Genomic DNA, 26,291 nt, shown 5'->3' with positions numbered 1-26,291 from the left:
TGTATTTAAATGACATTAGAACAAATATTTGGAATGCTGGGATAAATACTAATTACCTATTAAAATTAACTTCTGTCTCTTTAGCATCATACCATCATTAAGCTTCCTATCTTCTGTGTAAACCAACCAACCACTACAGAGAATATTCAGCTCCTCAAACAAAGCATTGAGATACCTATGTTCAAACTATAGAAATTTATCAGACCTCAGTGTTTATTGTTATGTTGTGGCAGATTTCAAATTTTAAGCCCAAAGCAATCTCTGCTGGACGATGTACTGAACCTAATTATCTACCAACCTTTGAAAATGTTTGTCATTAACTCTGTCATTAATATTATAAAAACACAGTATGAGGTCTTATTTATTAACTTCTACCAGATTATATTGACCGTAATACTTCTCCTAACATCAAAAATAAATCCTTTCTTTATGTTGTGTCAATCATCATGAAACTACTGTGGTCATGTTAAAATTCTCATTATACTATAAATAAACATATAGAATTGGATAATTATTCTGTGCTCTCAGCTGAAATAAATAATAAAACATTTATTAAAACATTATTAAACATTTTCAAATTGTTCTGTACAGTCACAGCCAGATATTAAACATGCTGACCAACAGTATTTTCAGATGACTCATGTTTACAAATGGTTAGCTCCAAGATAATAATGTCTATTACAATTAACAGTAACTTTTTACAAACTTACCCCCTGTAATGTTGTGATTTGTAGGCAATATTTTCAGTAAGTACAAAACTGCATTTAATGTCAGTATCACATATTTATTTGAATGATGATACTGATTCTGCATTAGTTTTCCTATTTCTTGTATTTCATAATATATATTTTCCCATACAACAGGCTGAGGCTGTGCTGTTTTTTTTTTTTTTTTTTTTTTTTTTTACACATTAGTTTCTTATTTGTTGGAATAGGAAAATTTTGTACATTAAAAATACCTGTAACAGGGGCACCTGTGTGGCTCAGTGGGTTAAACCCTCTGCCTTTGGCTTAGGTCATGATCCCAGAGTCCTGGGATTGAGCCCCCCATTGGGCTCTCTACTCAGCAGGGACCCTGCTTCCCCCTCTCTCTCTGCCTGCCTCTCTGCCTACTTGTGATCTCTGCCTGTCAAATAAATAAATAAATAATCTTTAAAAAAATACCTGTAACATATATGTAAAGAATACTAATAAAATTGACTATCTGTGCACTCATGACCTACCTTAACAAACAAAACCCTGAGATCTCACCTCTCACAAATCACATTTATTTTTTGTATATTTTATAAAAACATGTTAATACAATGCATATATGGTTTGATACTTTTAATCTCATAATTTTAACTGTTTTATTAATTCACTAATAAGTTAGATTATCTGAAAATAATGAGGTTTGATTTTTACTTTCTTCCCATTATAATTTTATCACTTTCCCTCTTCTATTGCTTAGTCTAGATCCTTCAGAATGTTATTAAATGAAGCAATAAAAATGTGCACATTTATCTTCTTGTTCCGGATTTTTAAAATGAGACTTTTAATGCTTCATCATTAAATCTGATGGTATTTTTCAGGTTATCTTTATAATGTACTATAAATTATGAACATGCATTGAATTTTATGAATGCTTTTCCTACATCTATTGAAATTTTTCTGTGATTAAGTTTTTCTTCTTTAATCTTTAAATTTAATGAATTGCATAAATAGATTTTGAATTGCTAAACTTTTCATTCATGGGACAAATTTATTTTTTTAAGTTTCTTTTCATATATTGCTACTTGTTATAGGACTAGTTAGGCTTTCTGTGTATTCTTAATTCACTATTGACAAGTTTTAATTTTTTCTTTTAAGAATTTGTTCACTTTGTTAAATTTGAAATATACTGATATAACACTTTTATATCTCTCTACATTCAGTTATTCCTCCTTTACATTCATAATATTGTACTTGTTTCATCTTCCCCTTTGTCTAGATCAATTTTGCCACGTGTTTATTTGTGTTAAACTCTTCAAAGTGGTAATTTATGATCTTTTTAATTATCTCTAGAGTTTTTTGTTGCTGATGGTCTGTTTTCTATTTTATTAATTTCAGATATTACTACTCCTCTTCCTTCTACTTTCTTTGGTTTTTTTTTCATATATTCTTAATTTGGATGCTTAGATCACTAGTTTTTAGATTTAATATAATTATTTAAAGTTATGAATTTCCCTTGAGATATCATAGATATTATAAAAAGGACTGGACTGTCAAATCAGACTCCTTTGAAACAGAGACTTACTCAGCATACATCTTACTAAATGCTGGTCTGGGTAATAGTGTTTAACTTTTACTTATTTTGTTTACTTATTTTTTTTAAAGATTTCATTTATTTATTTGACAGAGATCACAAGTAGGCAGGGAGGCAGGCAGAGAGAGAGGGGGAAGCAGGCTCCCTGCTGATCAGAGAGCCTGATGCAGGGCTTCATTGAAGGACCCTGGGATCATGACCTGAGCGGAAGGCAGAGGCTTAACCCACTGAGCCACCCAGGTGCCCCAAGTGTTTAACTTTTTTTTTTTAACTTTTAAAAACTTATATTCACATATTATAAAATTCACCTCTTTAAAGGTACAATTCAGTGTTTTTAGTATAATCACAAGGTTGTGTAAATGTCAACGTTAATTCTAGAATACCTTCATAACCTCTAAAAGAAGCCCTATACCATCAGCAGACACTCTCTATTTCCCCTCCACCCAGCCCCTGTCAACCACAAACCTATGTGCCTTGGTGGGGCTACCATAAGTCTGGTGTGGGTTGATTAATTTCTGCCGAAAACTGATACCACCATCACCCTGGAGGACACCCACAACACGCAGATGATGAAGTTCAGTGAACTGCTTGCCATCACTTTCACAGTCAAGGCCAAGAACCCTGAAGACCTACCCAAGCTGATGGAGAGGCCGAAGCAGCTGGCCAAGTCAGACCCCAAAGAGCAGTGCATCACCGAGCAGTGCATCCTGGGAGCACACAATCGTGGGTGCCAGTGGCTGCACCTGGAGACCTGCTTGAAGAACCTGGAGGAGGACCACACCTACATCCCTATCAAGAAATCCGACCCAGAGTCAAAGGGGCTCTGCCTGCACAAATCCCCAAACCAGCACAATCTGCTGTAGGTGAAGGTGCGGCTCTTCTGCGACCACCTGGCCTAGGACAGCAACCAGGGCGAGGCGGGCCCGCCAGTAACGAAAGCAGCAGGTCGCTGTCTGGCCAAAAAGCAGGAGTGGAACCTGCTAGACCCGCAAAATCTGGTGCTCAGGGCCTGATGGCAGTGGCCCAACATCTCCAGTCATCACCAGGACTGTACAGTACCTCAACGAAATCAAGGATACCATGCTGTTAGGACTCCAGAAGAGCTGCCTTGCCAGGAGAACCTGCGAGGCGTGTGCTCGGATGGCTGCGATGCGACGCTGCACGAGGACGCCATCCAGACCACGCCAGGGCGTGGACCACCTTTACCGCAGCGCACTGATATCTGGCGCGGGCAAGGAGAGCCCATCCAACCTGTGCAGCTCCAGGGGCCGGAGGAAGTGGTTGGCTGGCTCTACAGTGTCCCCAACAAGACGGAGGGCCACGTCTTTAAAAAGTTCCAGGTGTCTGGCATCTCCATGTCTATCGTGAAGGCCAACTGCTCCTCAAGAAGTCCTTTACTTTACCTCCGACCGGAGGCCCCACAGGGCAGCCAGGACTTCCCCCCAGTGCGTGTTTGGCCACCAGCAGCTCCTGCTTGGGCACCCCTTTGATCACAGCAGCCGACCCAGCTAGGTCGTGGTGGAGACGCGCAAGTGCAAAGTCCTGCAGGAGGGCACCCTGCCGCACACAACTTCCGGCACAAATTGTGGGCGGACCTCTCGGCGGCGCCTGCGCCCTGCCAGCGCTGCGGTTCCCCTCCCGGGCACCTGCGGACCAGACTCGGGCGCCGTGGGCTAGCCGGACGGCTCCCTGGGGCCCATTCGGTGCCATCCCTCGGCATGAGCACCGAAGCCATTTCCTTCAGTATTTATCTGAAGATTCGAGGGGTAACAGAAAAGCCCTCACAACCAAGATTTATTTGGCCGGTGGAGGTGGGGGAGGCCAGATGGGACGCCGTGCTGGACCACTCTGTATGGATGAATTTGTGAAATAGTTGACTTTGTGTGTCTGTCTTCTGTTAAACATTCACCACTAGATGGATATTTGGGTTTCCACTCTGAAGCCGTTATGAATAATGTTCTTATGAGTGTTTGAGTACAAGGATTTTTTTTCCCCCCAATGGGGGCATGTGTTTTTATTTCTATTGGGTATACACTTAAGACTGGAATTGCTGGGTCATTTGGTAACTTGATGTTTAACTTTCTGAGTAATTGCCAGTTTTTTTTTTTTCTAGAGCACCTGCAGTATTTTACATTTCAAATGGCAGTATATGAGGATTCCACTTCTTACACACCCTTATCAGGGCTTGTTATATTGTTTCTAGTTGCATTTTTTGGTGTCTGTGTGTATATGTTATTATAGCCCTTGAAACTGGGAGTGAAGTGACATTTCATTGTGGTTTTGATTTGCATTTCTCTAATGACTAATCATGGGAAGATCTTTATATGTGCATACTGGCCATTTGTTTATCTTTGGAGAAATGTCTGTTTAAATCTTTTTCCATTTTAAAACTGCGTTGTCTTTTTTTTTTTTTTTAATCCTTGAATTGTAGAAGTCTTTATGTATTTCAGATCTTTACCAGATATATGATTTGCAAATGTTTTCACCCACAGTAGGGGTTGTATTTTCATCTTCTTGATAATGTCCTTTGTAGCACAAAAAAATTTATTAGATGAAGCCAATTGATCTAATTTTTACTGCTTGTTCCTTTGATATCACATCAAAGAAACTACTGCCTAATTCAAGGTCACAAATATTTACATCTCTGTTTTCTTCGAAGAGTTTTATAGTACTAGCTCTTGCATTTAAGTTTATGATGCATTCTGAGTTTATTCTTGTATATGATTTATGGTAAGAGTCAAAATTCATTCTTTTGCATGTCTATCTTCAGTTGACCTAGTACCATCTGTTGAAAAAGACTTTTTTTTTCTCATTGAATTGTCATGGCACCCTTATAAAGATCAACAGACCATAAATATGGGTTTATTTGATGAATCTCAGTTCTACTCCATTGATCTACATGTCCATTCTGATGCCAGTACCATACTGTGTATTATAGCTTTATAGTAATTTTTAAAACTAGAAGTGTGATTTATCCAACATTTTTTTTTTTTTTTGGCTAATCTGAGTCCCTTGCATTTCCATGTCAATTTTTGGATCAGTCTGACAATTTCTGGGAATAAAAAAAAAAAAAAAAGGATGTTGGAATTTGATAGGAGTTACAATGAATCTGTGGACCATTATAAGGGGTTTTGGCATCATAACAAGATTATGTCTTCCAGAGTACTCATACAGTACCTTTGTATTTACTTAGGCAGATTTCTCTACATTGATTTTGTACATCAATTATGATTTTTTTCCTGAGACTTTACTGACTAGTTATTATGGCTAGGACTTTAAATACTGTGTTGAATAGAAGTGGTGAGAGTGGATATCCTTATGTTGTTCCTGTCCTTACGGGGAAGCTCTGTTTTTTCCCCATTAAGGATGATGTTTGCTGTAGGTTTTTCATATATGGCCTTTATGATGTTGAGGTGTGTTCCTTCTAAACCTACCTTGTTGAAGGTTTTAATCATGACTGGATGTTGTACTTTGTCAAATGGTTTTCCTGCTTCTGCTGAAATGATCATATGAGTTTTATCCTTCTCCTTTGCATCCTGAAAATAAATCCTCTCTGATTATGGTAAATTTTCTTTTTAATGTATTGTTGAATTCAGTTTCCCAGTATTTTATTGAGCATTTTGCATCTATGTTCATCAGGGATATTGGCCTATAGTTCTCTTTTTTAGTGGTGTTTTTATCCGATTTTGGTATCAGGATAATGCTGGCCTTAATAGAATAAATTTAGAAGTGTTCCTTTCTTTTCTGTTTTTTGGAATAGTTTGAGAAGAATAGGTATAACTTTTCTTTAAGGGGTGCCTGGGAGGTTCAGATGGTTAAGCGTCTGCCTTTTGCTCCTGTCATGATCCCTGGGTTCTGGGATTGAGTCCTGCATCGGGCTCCATGCTTAGCGGGGAGCCTGCTTCTTTCTCTGCCTCTCTGTCTCTGTGCTTCTCAAGAATAAAAAAATTAAAAAACAAAAACAAAAACTCTTCTCTAAATGTTGGTAGAATTTGCCTATGAACCCATCTGGTCCTGGACTTCCGTTCGTTTGGAGTGTTTTGATATTGATTTAATTTCTTTGTTGGTATCAATATTTTCAAATTTTCTATTTCTTCCTGTTTCAGTTTTGGTAGTTTATATGCTTCTGGGAATTTATATATTCTAGGTTGTCCAATTGGTTGGTATTTAGATTTTCATATATTCTCTTATAATTTTTTTGTATTTCTGTGGTGTTGATTGTTATTTTTCCTCTCTCATTTGTGACTTTGAGTTCTTTCTCTTTTCTTTTTGACAAATGTGGCTAGACGTTTATCAGTTTTATTAATTTTTTCGAAGAACCACCTCCTAGTTTCATTGATTTGCTCTATTTCCTTTTTTATTTTCTATATCATTTTTCTCTCTACTGTTTATCCTTTCCTTCTTTTTGCTTATTTTAGGTTTTGTTTGTTGTTCTTTTACTAGCTTGTAAGTTTAAATTGTGTATTTGACTTTTTTTTTCCTTGCTTCTTGAAGTAAGCCTGTTATTGCTATTAACTTCCCTCTATAGCAATAGAACTGCTGTTGTTGCATCTCAGAGGTTTTGTGCCATTGTGATTTCATTTTCATTCGTTTCCATGTTCTTTTTTATTTCTGTTTTTTATTTCAGGGTTGAAGTGTTCATTGTTTAGTAACATGTCATATAACCTCCACAAATTTGTGATCTTTTCTGATTTTTTTTTTTCAACAGGGATATTGGCCTATAGGTGACTTTAGATCCATAGCCTTGTGGTCAGAAAAGATGCATGGAATGACTTCAATTTTCTCAATTGTGTTGGGGCTGGTTTTGTGGGCTACTATGTAATTATTCTGGAGAGTGTTCATGTGCACTTGTTCTCCTGTTTTAGGGTAGAATGCTCTGAATATATCTGTTAAAGCCATCTATTCCAGTGTGTTCCTCAAAGCCATTGTTTTCTTGTTGATTTTCTGTTTAGATGATCTGTCCATTGACGTGAGTGTGGTATTAATGTACCCTACTATCTTTATATTATTATCAATTAGTTTCTTTATATTTTTTATTAACTTTTATGTATTTGGGTGCTCCTATGTTGGGTACATAGATATTTACAATTGTTATATCTTCTTATTGGATTGTCCCCTCTATTACTGTGTAGTATCTTTCTTTGTCTCTTGTTACAGTATTTGTTTTAAAGTCTATTTTGGTGAAATAAGTATTGCTACTCCAGCTTTGTTTTGACATCCATTTGCATGACAGATTATTTCTCCATCCCCTCACTTTCAATCTTCAGAAGTCTTCGGGTCTAAAATGAGTCTCTTATAGGCAGCATATAGATAGGTCTTGTTTTTTTTTTTTTTTTTCCATTCCTCAACCTATATCTTTTGATTAGAGTGTTTAGTCTACTTATATTCAAAGTAATTATTGATAGATATGTATTTATTGGCATTTTATTAGTTGCAGTTGTTTTTGAAAATTTTTCTCTGTATCTTTCTTGTCTTATCTTCTTTCATGTTTTGTTGTTTTTCTTTAATGAAATATTTGGATTTCTTTCTCTTTATTCTTTGCCTTTTTATTACTGGTTTTTGATATATGGTACTATTAGGGTTTTATATAACCTCCTCTGCATATAGCAGTCTCTATCATGTTGATGAACACTTAAGTTTGAACCCATTCTTTACTACTCTGCTCCCCATGTTTTAGGAATATGATGTCATATTTTATATCCTTTTCTTTGTGAGCTCCTTGACTGATTTTTTTCAGAAATTTTTTGCTTTCACTGCATTTGTGTTTCCTCCTTTATACTTTGATTTTTGGTCTCTCTTTTCCACTAAAAGAGTCCCCTTTAGTGTTTCTTGTAGGGTGGTTTAGTGGTCATGAACCTCTTTAGTTTTTGTTTGGGGAATGCTCTTTCTCCTTCTATTCTGAGTAATGCATTGCTGTATAGAGCATTGTTGGCTGCAGGATTTTCCCATTCAGCACTTTGAGAATATCATACCATTCCCTTCTGGCTTGCAGATTTTCTGTTGAAACATCTCCTGCGAAGCACTTGGGTGGCTCAGTGGGTTAAAGCCTCTGCCTTTGGCTCGGGTCATGATCCCAGGGTCCTGGAATGGAGCCCCTATTCGGGCTCTCTGCTCCTCAGGGAGCCTGCTTCCTCCCCCCCCCCCCCCACCTCGGCCTGCCTCTCTGCCCTACTTGTGATTTCTCTCTCTCTGTTAAATAAAAAAAATCTTAAAAAAAAAAAAAAAGAAAGAAAAAGAAACATCTCCTGCTAGCCTTACAGGTTTTCTCTTGAAAGTTAGTAACTTCTTCTGTGTTGGTGCTCTTAAGATTTTTTCCTGTATCACTATATTTTGTAAGTTTAATTACATTATCTCTCAGTGTGGGTTTGCTTTTATTATTTTGATGGGAGTTCTCTGTGTCTCCTGGATCTGCATATATTTTTACTTTCCCAGATGTTTTCAGCTATTACTTCTTCAAATAAATTTCTTGCCCCCTTTTATTTCTCTTCTGGGACTCCTATAATACAAACATTATTAATTATGTTTGATGGAGTCACTGAATTCCCTAAATCTATTTTCAATTTGTGTAATGCTTTTTTCTCTCTTTTGTTCAGCTTGATTACTTTCTATTACTCTGTGTAGTAATTCATTCCTCTGCTTCTGCCACATTTCATCAAGTATTTTTTTCATTTCATTTATTGCGTCCTTTTTCTCTGCTATTTTATACCTTATCTTTGTGTTGAGAGTCTCATTCATGTCTTCCACTCTTTTCTCAAGTCCAGTAACCTTATGATCATTTCCCCGCTCAGAGCTGGCCTACTTGAGTTCGTTCCACTAACACCAGATTGAGCAAGGACAGTCCACAGCAGGCAGAGAGTCAGTGCAGACAAACACTCTGACAGAAAAGTGACTCAGGCACAACATCTGGGAATGAACTCCACACATAGGATATTCTGCTGAAGTGCCAGGTTCTGGTGAACAGGGAATATTGCACTGCAGAGCATTCTAGGACCCCTTCTATGTAAAGTCAGTAATTTCAAGAGCAGAAAACATAACTGCCTTTAACACACTGAAATAGATACAAGAGAGGGAGACAAAATGAGGAGACAGAAATTAATCCCAAATGAAAGAACAGGACAAGGTCCTAGATAGAAGTATAGCTACCTCTAATCTCTGTTTCCATTTGCATGGAATATATTTTTCCATCCCCTCACTCTAAGTAAAGCTAAAATGACTCTTTAGTAACATATAGTTGGGTCTTTTTTAAAAAAAAAAAAATCCATTCAGCCACTCTATGCTATTTGTTTGGAGAACTTAATCCATTTATGTTTAAAATGATTATTGGTATTTAAGGACTTTTGTTGATTATTTGCTGTCTGTTTTATACTTCTTTTGTTCATTTCTTCCTCTCTTTCTGTCTTTCTTAATGAATTGGTTTTCCATAGTGGTATACTCTGATTCCCTTCTTCTCTTGTATCCTACTATAGGTTTTGCTTTTTGGTTACCTTAAGGCTTACATAAAACATTTTGTAGTTATAATAGTACACTTTAAACAGATAACAACTTCAATCATATACAAAAACCTCTACCCTTTTATTCTTTCCTTTTTATGTTTCTGATGTCACAATTTACATCTTTTTATATTGTGCATTTATTAGTAAGTTATTGAAGCTATAGCTATTTTTCATATTTCTTTAATCTATATACTAGAGTAAGTGATTAGCACACCTCTATTATTGTAGTATTGGAGTATTCTGAAATTGACATATACTTATTTTTACTGACATGTTTTATTTTTTCAAATATTTTCATATTTTAATTAAAGTCTTTTCATTATAGCTTGAAGTGCTCCTTCCAGCATATCTTGTAAGTCTGTTGGTGATGAAGTTCCTCACTTTGGTTTGTCTGGGTAACACTTTCTTTCTCTTTCATATTAGAAGGAAAACTGTGCTGGCAAAGCTCACGGGGTCCTCCACAGAGCAGGCCACTGGGAATTCTGATCACTTTCTTTGTATGACTATATTGGTAGCCTCTGCCCTTCTTCCTTGTTCAAAGCATTTCCATAGGTCTTGCTTTTGCCTGTCTCTTAGTAAGATGAAACCAGAGCAGGTCCTTTGTGCAGTGTCCAAAAGTGTGGGGAAGCTGTTTCTTTCACCCTGTTCTCCCTTTCCCAGTGAGGGGAACTATTTCAAGCTGAGTGTTCTCTCTTGGTGCTGAGCAGTGTTGGTCTGGTGAAAGGGATGATGCAGTCACAATGAAACTGTCCTCCCTTCCTATTTATGAGGTTATACACAAGCTTTTTTGTTCCATTGTGTTGCTGAAGTTTGTTGAATGAATTCCTGAGCTCTCCCAGAACTATTTTTGTTTGTTCATAACCATTTAATTATTGAGCTTCATTGTAGGATGGGAACTACAGTCTCCGGCTCCATTGTTTTGGTGATGTCACTTTGGACAGTCTCTCAGTGTTTGCTTTTAATAGATAGATGAGTGCTATTTTGAATACCTTCTTTTGAGAGTTAACCCAATTGAAGTACCAGAGAAAACATCTAAATATATTCTTCAGTGGGGTTTGGTTAATATTTGAATTATAGTTGCTTTTGAAAGGACAATACTTTAACAACATAGTTTTATGCATTATTTTGCTTATTTAAAAATTTATATTAACTGCTCACTGTGATTTTTGTTTTCTTTTTAAAAGACAATGCCACGTCACAAGCTTTGGTTCTCTTTGGTGCCCCTAAGGAAGACACTGAGATTTTTCATGAAAATAAAATGACAAATACTGAAGGTAAGGACTGAATGTAAGTTATGTAGTTATCTTTGTAAGCTATATTTACATTTGTGCATTCATTTCTGATGTCTGTATTATATTTTTATTAAGAAATGAATCATAAATATCACTAATAGTTTACATAGTAATATAATATTAAGAATATAATATAATCTACTTTACTAATAATATACTATTCATTGTATTTAGGCTATAAGAATTGTTTATAATTTCAGAAATGTTGAATTTTTAAAATAAGCATTTTCTTCATTGCTTATATTAAGACTAGCATATCCTAGATCCTTTTCTGTTCATTGAGGATTTGTTTCTTAGACAAAAAAAGAAAGAGGACTAATATTTTCATGGCATGAAATCCAGAATTAAGAATCCATAAAACACTTGCTTTTGCTCTTACAAGTGGTTCTGATATTGTATGTGGAAAGAGGTAGAAAGATGACAAAATGCATGGATTTCATCTATAGGGGTTCATGCTTATTTCTTTTCAGCTTGTTTTGGTGAAGAACTCTATGTTAATCAAAAAATTCTAATCTTGATTTTGATAAACTTCTGCTCTGAAAATCTGGAGATTTTCAGTTTGACGGATAAAATTGGGATAAGGTGACATTCTGATTCTTTATCTTTTTCTCTCCAGCAGAAAGGTTGATTAGAATTTTAATAATCTGGCTTAGGGTTTATTTCCATAATTTGGGACAAGCTTTGTAAAATATCAAATGATTGGTTTATGAAACAGTTAATTCAAGGCACTGGGGAGTATATAGTACTAGTAGACTATAGAGTCATTTAAGAAATTCTCTTTATATAGAGTGTATAATCTTGCAGTTCAGATAAAATATAACTACAAACCAATTAGTACAACACAACAGTAAAGAGTGGCTAAAGAGTGGCTATATAGAGTAATAACAAAGATAGCACAAAGTAATTAAAAAGGTTCTATACCCAATTCCAATGTGTGAGCGTGAGGTCTCCCCACTACCAAGCAATTCTTGGACATGAGCTAGGGTCCTACAATTCAACTCAGTCTGACACTTTGTACCTGGAAATAGAGTCAGTTCCCGGAGGTTAAGGGCTTAGTGCTACTGCAGAGGCCAATCAAAGGCCCAGGTTATCATCTGTGCTTCTGACCAACTATAGATTAGAAGTTCCAATGAACACCCCTCCTTGGGTTTGCTAGAATGGCTTCCATAACTCAGAAAAATATTTTTACTTACTAGATTACTGGTTTATTAGAAAAGGATATAACTCAGGAACAGCTAGATTGAAGAGATGTATAGAATAAAGTGGGGGGAAGGGTACAGATTTTTCGATGCCGTCTTTGAGTTTGCACTCTCCCCAAATATTCATGTGTTCACCAACCTGGAAGCTCTCCAAACCCTGTCCTTTTGGGATTTTATGGAGTCTTCTTTACCATTTGACTTTGGCAGTTGATTCAACCCCCAGCCCTTCTCCCTGGAATGGGATTAAAAGTTCCAGTTCTCCAATCATGTTCTAACTTTGCAATCATGTTTCCTTCCATTCTCTTGCTTGTCTTTTCATTCATTTAAATATCTTTTTAAGGAGTTGAACGTTTTGTCTTTGATGAAGTCTAATTTATTATTTTTTTTCCTTAATGTATCTCCTCCTTCCCTTCCTTTCTTCCTTCCTTTCTGTCTTCCTGCCTTCCTGCCTGCCTGCCTGCATTTTAAAGATATTTTTCTGTTATATTGTGGCTTGCACTTTTTTTCTGATGAGAAATGTAGCAGTTATTCATATCCATGTTCTCTTTATGTCATGTTCCCTTTTGTTCTCTGGCTACTTTAAATAATTCCTTTTTATTTTTGGTTTTCAGTAATTGGACTGTGATATTTCTAGATATAGTTAGTTCTCTTGATATTTTAATTGTTTGGGATTTGCTGAGTTTCTTGGATATGTAAATGTTTTTCATCAAATTGTGATATAATGTGGCCGTTATTTCCACAAATATTTTTCACTCCATATTTCTTGTTTTTGAGGAACCTGAACCTTACACACGTTAGATTACATGATCATTGTCACACAGTTTTTTTTAGGATCTATTCTTTTTTCATTTTTCTTTCTGTTCTTTAGATTGGGTAATTTCTTTCAATTCATCTACACATGCACTGAGTCTTTACCATATCCTTTGGTTTTTAAGTCTAACCAATTTATTTGTTAATTTAGATTTTCTTATTTGCAGTTCTATAATTATCATTTAGTTCATTTTCATTTTTTGTTTTTATACTACCACTCCTTTTATGTTCACTTATTAAGGCCATATTTTCCTTTAATTACTTGAACATATTTTTTTCTTTACCTTTTTGAACATCTTTGTAATATCTACTTTAAAATCCTTGCTATATATTAAAAAAAAAATCCTTGCAGTATATAGAATAACTTCTGGGATTCCTAACTGATTTTTTTCTAAACTTCTAAAAACACAATTTCCTGTTTCTTTGTATGATTTAATACTGAATATTTGTGTAGTACATTGTGAAGACTCTAGATTCTGTTATCTTTCTCTGAAAGAAATTGATTCTTTTCCTAGCAGGCAGCTCAGTCAATCATTTGGTCAACCTAAAAGTAGTATATGGTTGGTTTTATGCAAAAGTTCAGATATATAGGGCGCCTGGGAGGCTCAGTGGGTTAAACTTCTGCCTTCGGCTCAGGTTATGATCTCAGAGTTCTGGGATCAAGTCCCACATTGGGCTCTCTGCTCGGCAGGGAGCCTGCTTCCTCCTCTCTCTCTCTCTCTCTCTGTGCCTACTTGTGATCTCTCTGTCAAATAAATAAAATCTTTAAAAAAAAAGTTCAGATATATAAATCTATATATACATACATATCTATATACAGATTATAGAGAACTATCTCTATAATATATGTGCGTACACACACACACACACAAAATTTACCAATCCCCTCTAATTTGGCTAAATTCTGTCTCCTGCATATATTATATTATAGCTTGATTTTAAGCTTTTTTGGGTGGGTCTAGAGGAGCTCTAACTCTAATGTACCTTCCTTCCTTCTAAGCTGTAAGACAGAGAGTGTTTTTGAGGCACTGATGAAATCTCTATATAAAGTCAGTACTGGAGTTCTAAGGTTTTTCTCCCCATCCCTCACCAATATTATTATTATTTTTTTAAGTAACCAAGATTTATTGTTTTATGCACCACACTCAGTGCTCCATGCAATACATGCCCTTCATAATATCTACCACCAGGCTCACCCTACCTTCCACCCCTCTTCCCTCCAACAAACCCTCAGTTTGTTTCTCAGAGTCCACAGTCTCTCATGGTTCATCTCCCCCTCTGATTTCCCCCAACTAACTTCTCCTATCCTTCTCCCAATGTCCTCCATGTTATTCCTTATTCCCCACAAGTAAGTGAAACCATGTGATAATTGACTCTCTCTGCTTGACTTATTTCACTTAGCATGATCTCTTCCAGTCCCGTCCATGTTGCTACAAAAGTTAGGTATTCATTTTTACTGATGGAGGCATAATACTCCATAGTGTATGACCACATCTTCCTTATCCATTCGTCCATTAAAGGGCATCTTGGTTCTTTCCATAGTTTGGCGACCATGGCCATTGCTGCTATAAACATTGGGGTACAGATGGCCCTTCTTTTCACTACATCTGTATCTTTGGGGTAAATACCCAGTAGTGCAATTGCAGGGTCATAGGGAAGCTCTATTTTTAATTTCTTGAGGAATCTCCACACTGTTCTCCAAAGTGGCTGCACCAACTTGCCCTCCCACCAACAGTGTAAGAGGGTTCCCCTTTCTCCACATCCTCTCCAACACATGTTGTTTCCTGTCTTGCTAATTTTGGCCATTCTAACTGGTGTAAGGTGGTATCTCAATGTGGTTTTTATTTGAATCTTCCTGATGGCTAATGATGATGAACACTTTTCATGTGTCTGTTAGCCATTTGTATGTCTTCCTTGGAGAAGTGTCTGTTCATGTCTTCTGCCTATTTTTTGACGTGATTATCTGTTTTTTGTGTGTTGAGTTTGAGGAGTTCTTTATAGATCTTAGATATGAGCCCTTTGTCTGTAGTGTCATTTGCAAATATCTTCTCCCATTCCTTGGGTTGCCTCTTTGTTCTGTTGAATGTTTCCTTTGCTATGCAGAAGTTTTTGATCTTGAAGTCCTCAAAGTTCATTTTTGCTATTGTTTCCTTTGCCTTTGGAGACATGTCTTGAAAGAACTTGTTGTGGCCAATGTTGAAGAAGTTACTGCCTATGTTCTCCTTTAGGATTTTGATAGGTTCCTGACTCACATTGAGGTCTTTTATCAATTTCGAGTTTATCATTGTGTATGGTGTAAGAAAATGGTCAAGTTTCATTCTTATATACATAGCTTATATACATATCCAATTTTCCCAGCACCATTTTTTGAAGAGACTGTCTTTTTAACAATGGATGTTTTTTCCTGCTTTGTTGAAGACTATTTGACCATAGAGTTGCGGGTCCATATCTGGGCTCTCTACTCTGTTCCACTGGTTTATCTGTCTGTTATTCTTTTACTAACACCATTCAAACTCTAGTGTTTTTGTTCCTTTCTCAATCCCATGGCACATGTTCTCTGTTAACCTTCAGGTAATTTTTCTCTGGATGCAAAAACAGTCTAGCCCTTATCTACAGATGCAGAGAGCACTCATACGGACTTCTGCGAGCTCTTCTCTGCACGGCTGTGTCCTTTTCAGCTTCCTGCCCTGAAGATTCTGTTTCCATTACCCATGGTACTAGTCTTTGCCCCTTATCTCAGCAGGATTTCCATGCTCTTTTCTTTCCCCAAATCTCTATATTTTAGTTGAAAAATTGCCCCTTGGCAGAGAGCATGGTGACTATGGGGCTCAGCCTTAAGAATTTTACTTTCTCAGGAATCAAAAGCTGGCTTTCCTGTTTTCTAGTGTCTGAAAACAGTTGTCTCGCTTATTTTTTCTAGACTTGGAAGACTCAATCTTAGTTACTTTTTAACCAGTGGTAGTGGAAATATTGATTTAATGGGGGGGTTTGTGAATGAAAATTTCATGAAGTTGAGAAAACAGAAGCCAGGTTTCAGCATGGTAAAATTTAAAAAGGAGGTGTTCATTCATTCATTCATTCATTCAACAGTTTTTGAAGGCACTAAACATAGTTTCTCTCCATAAAGTTCTCTCCAGAACTTCATGAGGAAGATGGATGGGGAAATAAATAAGTGTGACACAGCCTAATGCTAATAAAGGGATAGAAAATGCTATAACTAGGTTTAGGCAAATGTCTGAAGGATTCAAGAATTCCTCATTAGGAAAGAGCCATGTAAGTTGCATAGCAATTTCAGTTTGAAGAAGAGATCAGGATGTGAGAATATTGTGCCTGCTGGAATAGATTGCTCATTTGAAAAGAATTGTTAGTCAAAGCAAAATTTACTCTAAGATAGTAGTTGTAGGAAGTGGTCAGACACAGTAATAGGAAGACTTGTGATTACTTAAGGGAAGCAAAACTAAATACACTGAAATTGCAGATTTTGAAAAGACAGAAGGGAATGGAGATAGGTAAACACTGAACAGAGCCATTTATATAGTGGTTAGAGTAGATGCAGTCTTTAGCCATCTCTTGACTCTAGTCTATGCATAATATTTTATGTATTTAGTGATAAGTGTCTTCAATGTTGTAAGGTTCAATGAAAACAGAGTAACTCTAATATCATGGAAAGGTACCCCCCCGGACCCCTGATCCCCCAAGTGTGTAACAAAAACTAAGGGAAGCTTTGTTTCTGTAAAAGCAAACAAACAAGCAAACAAAAAACAACGTATTTTTTGTTAATCAGACAGAGGCTTTGCAAGGAATAGAAATTATTTCTAAGCTTGAGAGCACTGACTTTTTTTACATTTGGAAAGAAAGTCAGGATGTTAAAAGGGATAACAGAATTTGAAAAACAAATCTGTGTCAAGAGAAGTCTTCTCCTGAGTGCTGAGTTGAAATTAAGGGATGATACAATAATTAGGATGATAGACATAAAGGAACCACATATTAAAAGCAGGAGAGAAGAAAGGAAAGGCTGGGTGAATAAATTACATAAAGATGATCTTCACTGAGCAAGGAGAGTTGGCAGTTTATAAACATAGTATTTTTATTTATTTGCCCACATAATCAGCTGGTCCATAGTTGCAGAGCCTCAACAAACCTCAAACGTAGCCTAGATCCAGGAAGATCTTACTTACTTCTTAGGCATTGATTATGAGCAAGAAAGTTAAAGTTGGGCACATGTTTAGAGAGGAAGGAAGTCTTGCCTGAGCTCCAGTCTTTAAAGACTCACCCTATGGGACATCTCGGTGGCTGTCAGTTAAGTGTCTGACTCTTGATTTCAGCTCAGGTCCTAATCTCAGTGTCCAGGGGTCAGAGCCCTGTGTCTGTCTCTGCACTTACTGGGATGTCTGCTTGAGAATTCTCTCTCTCCCTTCCCCGACTCTTCCCTCCCTGCAAAATAGATAAATCTTAGAAAAAATAGATTCACCCTGACCATTTGTGCACAGGCTTTTCACCAAGAGGAGTTCTGTCAATATGTTTGACTAAAATCAAAAGTTTTTAACTTATACTACATCTGTAATTAGAATAAAAAACAGTGATAGTAACTCCTGAATTCTGTTTTGCATTGGCTACTTATGATGTCATGTCTTTTATAGACTTTTAGTGCAAATTTTAACTTCATAGTATCTTTATTTTTTCCACTTTACCATATGTAAAATGTTAATCCTAAACCGTAGGGTGCTATGGAAATTAATTAGTATTCACATAATAGGTTTAGGGTAGCACATGCAGAAAAATGTTAAATGAGTCATTACTATCCTTGTTTTCTCCACATTTAATGAAGCAAGACAAATGTTTTGAGTATAAGGACAACTGCCTGGTTGTTAAATATGTATTAAAACTTTCTTATTACTAGAGGGAAGGGCAACATGCCCTTATCAAGATATTTGGATAGGAGATCAATATGTAATTTTCACCAGCTTGTTCTTAAGTCCTATGATTATTATGGAGATGAAAATATATATCCATGTGTGAACTAAAGAGAAAAGATAGAATATAACACACAAAATGTTCATAGCAAATATATGTGTTGAGTAGAGTCAAAGCAAACTAAGATACATTAGAATATCAAGACTGATGTCCTGAAGAAAAACCAAAATTCAAAAACAAATGAAAATGTAGAACATTTGAACTGCCCTGAAATATAGTTTTAGGATTGCTTCTCTTTATTTTGCTATCTTTTTTAAAAATATAAAAACACCTTTAAGGTATAGCTTTTACTCCAAAGCCAAGGAGATACAGTTCAAGTTTCAGTTCTCTCACCTACCAGCTCTGTAGATATAGGCATATTATATAACTTAACTTCTCTTAAGCCTTTGGTCCTTATCTATGAAATCAAGGTAATAATCCCACTTCATAAGATTGTTGTGAGGAATAAATAAAATGTAGAATCAAAAGTACTTAACATAGTTCCAGGATTGGCACATATTCTTAGTTCGTAAAAAAAATGTTAAGATAAATATGTATATGTTTATAAAAAATAAAAAATTATATAAAAAAATAAATATGTATATGTAATAGATAGGATGAGGTAAACACTTTTGTTCATAAGTGAAGCTATTTTTACAGAGATATTGTTTTTGGAGGAGGGGTATTATGAGACTTTATTTAAAAGATATTTAAAAGATTGCTGTTTAATTGAAGATAATTTGCTGTCTCTGGGTTGACATTGAAACAGAAAAGCACAGTCTGGGGCAACAGCATAAGTTCTGTGTTCTTCAAGGTCATCTGAAATGAGGACATCACACTGTTCTCACTGAGGCACCAAGCCTATTTTGTGTCTTGCATTTAAGATCAGTGATTGCAGCTATAATCCAGCCCAATAGAGTCCTTAGAGGCAAAAGGATTGCAAGTAAGCACTTTGGTGGAGTTTCATGGACAACTTTGCTGTGCTTCTGCAACCTTCAGTTGATTCGGGACATGCCAGGATTAGAATCACTGAGGCACATCGGACTGAGTGGATTTTATGATGAGTACAACTTGAATGCTGTAGTGGGAACATCAATCACTCTTTGCATGAGACTCCAATTTTCAGAAATGGAAGGTAGAAAATGAGGTTATTATAAGGATGAAGGGGACTTGCTTTTATTTTATTTTTTTTTTTCCAGCAAGAGAAACTCATGCTGGTTTTAAAGAAGAACTTCTTCAATGCATGAATGGTTGGATATTATTTACACTGGAAGATGTGGACTCTCTTTGAAGGGAGAATTTAAAATATATTTCAAAGTCATTTTTTAAGTGATTCAGGAACTATTTAGAAACAGTTGGATTAACTTGTTTTCTGCCTTTATTCATTAGTTGCTTTCAGTGTTTAGTTGATGATGTTATGGATCACATTATGTAATTATATAAGTTTAATATCATCATCATTCTATTGTTTTCTGAAATATTTATTGATTTGTTTATTAAAGAAAGTTAAAAGGCATTAATATTAATAAAGCAGAATATTTTTTACATATTCTGAACATCACAGTTTACTATTTTGCATGTAACTCTTAACTAATTCCTGTCTGCTTTGTTTTTAAGGGGTGAATAAAGGCATTTACTTTAGCTACCCATGTCGACGTCAAAGCTGTGCTTCAGTAAACATCCCAGCACCATGTGTCAACAAAATGATTTCCCACATTGAAGATTTGGAATCTAAAATACAAGAACATTTGAAACGGGTAAGATTTAAAATGCTAACATTTTTGTAAGCTCTATAAGTCCTGTAAGGGCTGTTATTTAAAGAACCCAGGGAGTTATTTTTTTAATGATATTTGAAATATTTTATAGAATCTTGGCTCAGTTGTGTAATTTACTAATCTAGACATGTTTTTGATAGTCTCACTTCATAAAGGTGAAACAACCTTACTAAATAGATCATTTTCCCTACCTGTTTATTCCTTATCCGGAGGCAATAATGCTAAGTAGTAATTTCCATAAGCCAACTTGACTAGTAAATTAAATAGTATTTACATCGTTTTTAGGGACACTAAACTGATTAGATGATTAGCTGAGGAAATTGGAATGTAAAAGGACAGCGTGCCCTTTTTAATGACTTATTTTGTTCTGAAGAAATACTTAATAGGTCTTGTTGAGGGAGAATGTAATGATTCTTCCTGTCCTTTTAACCTATTTACCTTTATTATTCTCAAAGGACTTTAATCTTGAGATCACTGTAACTTTCAGTTATCTTCAGATGATTTAGGAATGATAAATACCTTCTTAGACCTTTTATTAAGCTTATTCTGAACAATTAGTGCAAAACCAGATTGCCCGAGCAGGAGGATAAGTTTGAGCTCCTTCTCTTTCCTCACCACAATTATTGGATCTGGCTCTGAGAAAGTTTTGATGGAATTGTCGTGATGCTTGTGGTAGGGTGATGTCTCCTTCAAGAGGCATTAAAGTACAATCCTTAAAATTTCAGACTTCAGAGCCATGTATTCTAGGACTTCAGATAAAAATGGAGATAACGACATTGTGTTGGACATAATGCCAGCATATGATATGCACTTAATATATATTAGCTATTGTTGTTTCTATGATATTTATATCATTTTATATTAGTATTACATTTATTTATATTTATTATATTTATCTTTGTTTCTTTTTTGTTTCTCCAAATCAGCATACCTTTTCAGAAAATGCTTTGTGGGTCATAGGTCTGATGGTGTCCTGGGCCTTGAGAAATATTGTTCAGTAGGTAGAAGAGAATTAATCTTTATTGATATGATATTCTATATGTCTCACACATTTTTAACTTAATGATTAGGCATGTTTTTTAAATAATGAAAATAGATTTATAGGTTTTTAATAATTCTAATAGCTATGATTATCACAGCTATATTAATAATTATAATTGCTCAAAACTATTTTTAAATGCTTTTTCTTTTTCTTTTCTTTCTTTCTTTTTTTTTTTTTTTTTAAGATTTTACTTATTTATTTGACAGAGAAAGAGAGCACAAGCAGGGGGAGTGGGGGAGGGAGAAGCAGGCTGCCCACTGAGCAGGGAGCCTGACGTGGGACTCAGTCCCAGGATGCTAGGATTATGACCTGAGCTGAAGGCAGATGTTTAACCAACTGAACCACCCACATGCCCCTTAAATGGTTATTCTTTTATCTAACTGTTAGATGGGGAAATAACAACTTAAATAGTTGGGAAACTTGTTCAAGATCACAAGATAGAATTGGGATTTGAACCCACTGTCTTTTATCAAAACCTGTGTTTTTTACCCAGTCCCAATTGGGATTCTGAGGAGTTGATAAACTGTTAAATACTATGGTTAATAGGTCAACTAAAAGATTGCCTTAGATAAAATAATTCACAAAATAAACTATTTTATAGCTTCAGGATAACTGAAAAAAAAAAGGAGCCTTTCTGATGTAATTGTGTTATGAAAATGAGCTGGCTGAATAAACAAGAAGAGCCTTATAAAGACCAGCATCAGAGTGACTTTCTGTCTTCTGGTGCTTGGCTTAGAGCCTGATAGATAGTAGGCGCTCAATAAATGGAAAAACAAATGAGGACCTGAAGCAGAACCTTTCTTTTCTACATATATCTGAGACACCTATCCACCCAATACAGTAATAGCTCCATTTATTAAACATCTGCTGTTTTCTAGGGGCATCTGGGTGGTGCAGTTGGTTAAGCATTTGACTTGGTTTCAGCTCAGGTCCTGATCTCAGGGTCCTGAGATTCAGCCCCATGTTGGGCTATGCTGTGCTGTGCTCAGCACAGTGTGTGCTTAAGATTCTCTCTCTCCCTCCGCCTCTACCCCCGTGTGTGCAGTCTCTATCCCTCCCTCTCAAATAAAAAATCTTAAAAAAAAAAAGAAAGAAAGAAAGAAAGAAAAAAACAAAAAAATCTGTTGTTTTCTAGTCACTTACCAAATGTATATTTCTATATTTGTACTTCACAGGAATCCTACTTTATTGGTGAAAATTCTAATACTTAGGAAAGTCAAGTAATTTATATGCCATCATACAGGTGTAAGCATTAGAGTTGGAATTCAAATCGAGTTCCTTCTGACTCCAAAGCCCCTTTCAGTTACTGTTTTATAAGCCTTAAGGACTAAAGAAGGCCTTATTTCTCACATTGACATGGAATATTTGTTGGTAGTTTGACAACATGAAATACACAAGTATCAATCTCAGATAAATACACTTCTAGACAAAAACTAATAAATATAATAATGTGTTAACAAGTAAATATACACATAAACTTTATTTGAAAGATTAATTGTGAAATTAATGCTTATAACCTTTTTTAAAAAAAATTCAGTACTTAATTTAGGCTTTTTATATTTTCTAAATTTTAAAAAATGTTATTTTGACTATGTATTTTGTCATTAAATTTGCTAGTGTTGAACTGATGATAGAATATATTGAACTGTTCAATATACTTATTGAACAGTTCAACTAGTGTTGAACTGATAATAGAATATATTTAAATATATGTTATTTTAAAAGACAGATTTCTCTTTTCTGACTAACCCACCAAAATGAAAGAACTTTCCAGTATTACTTGGAAAAATGAACTTTTAATAGTGCTGATTAGACAACTTTACATTCATAGTCTTTATTGAAAAACTTAAAGAAAATTAAGAAATAGGACTTGAAGGAAATTTTAAAAATAAAGTTTGTGATTTTTTTTGATAAACAAAAACTACAAGGATATGGTACTTCCAAAAAGGAAACACATCTGGGTTTTTGAGAAAAGATTATGTATTATATTTTCCTGTAGATCATAATTCAGATAGTTCAATATAAGCATAAAATCTAGTTTCAAATAGAGTAGGTTCCTTGTGTCAGAAATATTTAGAGTATACAATTATTCCTGAGAAAATGCCAAATTTTTATAAATGTGTGTCTGGGTGCATTTTGATAATTCCGGAGTGCCTGGACAAAGTGCAGAAAAAGGACATTTCTTCTCAACATTTACCACTTAAAAGCATTTTATCTAATAAAAGTTACCAGCTGATTGTACTTTTGGGAGGAGTTTAACATTTTCCAATTTTATTAATTTATTGTCTATAGTCCCAGTCATTGCCTTTACCTATTGGGTTTTTCTTGGGGACTGCAAGGAGTACATTTAGGTTGGGATTGGGGGGGAGTCAAAGACAAAGAAAAAGAAAGTCATGCCTTTTCTAGGTGGGCAGTTTTTCTTCTTTTAATTGAAGCTTTTCAATTTTGTCTAAATTGTCAATTGTGTTTTTCTATAAACTGCTTGATTTTTAAAACAGCTTTATTGAGATAAGTTATATACCATAAAGTTTGTCATTTAAAGTGTAAAAATCAGTTGTTTTTAGTGTATTTACAGAGTTGTGTGATCATTACTATAATCACAAAAGAACACACGTTGTATGTTCCCATTAATGTGCAATGTCCTACGTAAGTCAGTCTGTAGAGACAGCAGATTAGTTTCCTGGGGTTGGGGGCTACTATGAATGGTTGTGAGGTTTCTTTTGGGGAGAATGCTTATTTGTTTTAATTGGGATCACTTAAATCTTTTATTAGATAAAGCTCTATAACTAATTGTAAGGCTATCATCTACTTTGAGTATGGACTACATTAAATGAGTGAAAGATTAGTCTTTTTTGGATCAACTATTATGGGTTTGTTTGCCCATTAAATCACAGTGGTTTCCATTATAGTCATGATGAATACTGTCAAGCCCGTGATTAACAGAGATGAATCTGCCATAAGCTTGTCAATGCATTCATAGCAGTTTAATTGCAGTTTTGAATTTTGAAAAGAAATGTCTTTAAAGTATGAACATGTTCTGTATAATTTTGCAAGGAATGAGAAAACATGGCAATATGATGGAAATAATTACCTGGATATCTTCCCATATGAGTAAAAGGTTTTGTTTTATTTTTCTTCCACCTGTTTTTCTAGACTGCCTAGAGATAGCTTTATTTAATTTGGAGTTTTTCTACTGAGTTGAAATTTTCTTCACTTATTCAATACATATCTTTAAAATGTTACCATGATTTGAAAGGATGACATAGAAAGTATTTAGAAATCATTCTTTAAAATATAAAGAATGTATTATACAAAAATAATATTATTATCAATAACAGTGATACAGCTAATACTGATTGGGTGCCTACTATATTATCATAGGCTATATTAAATAGTTAATATGTGTGATTTCATTGAAACCTTCCAGAAACCTTGTGAGTTAGAGACTGCCATTACCCCAGCTACAGATGAGGATTGAGTACCTCAACAACAGAGGTTAATTTTCCCCAAGATCGCATAGTCAATGGCAGAGCTAGCATCCAGTGTGTCTGATATCTCAGAACATCCTGTTCTCCACCACTCTGGGTCATGTATTCCAGAGAGTATTTCACCTCTGAGGACCACACAAATATGACTGTTAAAATGCTTAAAATTCCAATTATAAGATTTTGCTGAGCTTATACCACTTCTTAATATTTTCAATTCTGAAAAGTAATATTTAATCATCTGACCCTACTGACCAAATCTCTGATACTTTGAGTTCTCTGATTCTGTTAATTGTTATATTTCATTTGAAATTTAAGAACACTTCAAATCCTGAAATATCCATTATTTCCTATCATCCCCATTTTCCTTTACTTCCTTGACTAATTAATTCATCTGTTAAAACACTCATTAATTCGTGTATCTGGTTGTTCACTTTTTTATACTTCTAGTCTGACAAAATGCAAGTCCTAATGAGATCTCTCTAATGGTGGGTCATCTCTGCTCCTACACCCCAGGCTGCTGAATAGTGCCAGAGAACATTACACAACAATCCCAATTTGAAACATTATGGATACATTGTTTCTAACCTCAATGGGACCTTTAATAGTGCTCTGAAATTATTGCCTGTCAACCAGAACTTTGTCTAGTATTCTCTGGTAGCTACTCCAGTCCTCTCTTTTGTTCAAGTCTCCAAATCCTCTACTTTACTACTCATTCACCTCTCGCTTCCCAAAGGAAATAGGAGGTATGATATCAGAAATGCTTCAAACTCCTCTTATCCCACTTAGGTACATCCTTGAATTCCACAAATATTATTCCTTTTGTCCTTCCATGGAAAATTTCCTTCCCCCATCAGTGGCTACTCCCCTTACCTGTATTCCATCTTCAGTTTTGGTAAAGATCTTGTTCCATCAGGTGTTCATATCTATTGTCCAAATTTCCTTCTTTTTTCTTAACTCACTTCTATCCACATTTAAAATATTAAATTTTTTTTTTCTCCCTGGTGATGAGTGATGTTGAACATCTTTTCATTTCTGTTAGCCATCTGGTTATATTCTTTGGAAAAATTTCTATCTATGTCTTCTGTCTATTTTCTTAACTGTATTATTTTTTGGTGGGAGGGTTAGGTTGAGTTTAGTAAGTTCTTTACAGATTTTGGATACTAACCCTTTATCAGATATGTTATTTGTAAATATACCACTTTTTGAGGTTTAATATAGTACTTATAAAGTGTTTATAAGTATCTAGAACTTGTCTAGACCACTAAAGAGCACTTGATACATGTTAGAATTATTATTATTATCATACCTTGTATAGTCTATATCAATGTTCTCCATTAATAAATAAGGATTTTTTTCATTGTTATAGTGCAGGAAAATTGTTAAAAATCAACAGAAATTTCTCTTGGATTTCTTAACAAAGATATCCAAGAAAAAAAAAAGAAAAGAAAAGAGTCTATAATATTTTAAACTAAGATATTAAGAACTTATCAATAATCTTATTTCTTACTGATTTTTAAATCTTTTTTTTAATATAATTTTTTATTTTTTATAAACATATATTTTTATCCCCAGGGGTACAGGTCTGTGAATCACCAGGTTTACACACTTCACAGCACTCACCAAAACACATACCCTCCCCAATGTCCATAATACCACCCCTTTCTCCCAAACCCCCTCCCCCCAGCAACCCTCAGTTTGTTTTGTGAGATTAAGAGTCACTTATGGTTTGTCTCCCTCCCAATCCCATCTTCTTTCATTTATTCTTCTCGTACCCACTTAAGCCCCCATGTTGCATCACCACTTCCTCATATCAGGGAGATCATATGATAGTTGTCTTTCTCCGCTTGACTTATTTCGCTAAGCATGATACGCTCTAGTTCCATCCATGTTGTCGCAAATGGCAAGATTTCATTTCTTTTGATGGCTGCATAGTATTCCATTGTGTATATATACCAC

The 26,291-nt window shown here is 35.2% G+C and overlaps 1 protein-coding gene across 1 annotated transcript in view; it reads left to right on the top strand.

Annotated features, from left to right (window-relative positions):
• The first annotated feature begins 10,356 nt into the window (after nt 1-10,356).
• Nucleotides 10,357-26,291, top strand: part of CCDC178 (coiled-coil domain containing 178) — a 391,102-nt gene continuing 375,167 nt past the window's right edge. The window contains exons 1-4 of the mRNA XM_059408065.1: nt 10,357-10,393; nt 10,961-11,050; nt 19,648-19,787; nt 20,732-20,802. Of these exons, the coding sequence (XP_059264048.1) occupies nt 10,357-10,393; nt 10,961-11,050; nt 19,648-19,787; nt 20,732-20,802 (338 nt within the window). The remainder of the gene's footprint in view (nt 10,394-10,960; nt 11,051-19,647; nt 19,788-20,731; nt 20,803-26,291) is intronic.

This window comes from Mustela nigripes, chromosome 8 (genome assembly GCF_022355385.1).
Source record: "Mustela nigripes isolate SB6536 chromosome 8, MUSNIG.SB6536, whole genome shotgun sequence".
In the NCBI taxonomy this organism is placed as follows: Eukaryota; Metazoa; Chordata; class Mammalia; order Carnivora; family Mustelidae; genus Mustela; species Mustela nigripes.
The sequence above is the reverse complement of the archived record's forward strand: the minus strand, read 5'-3'. Positions and strand labels throughout refer to the sequence as shown.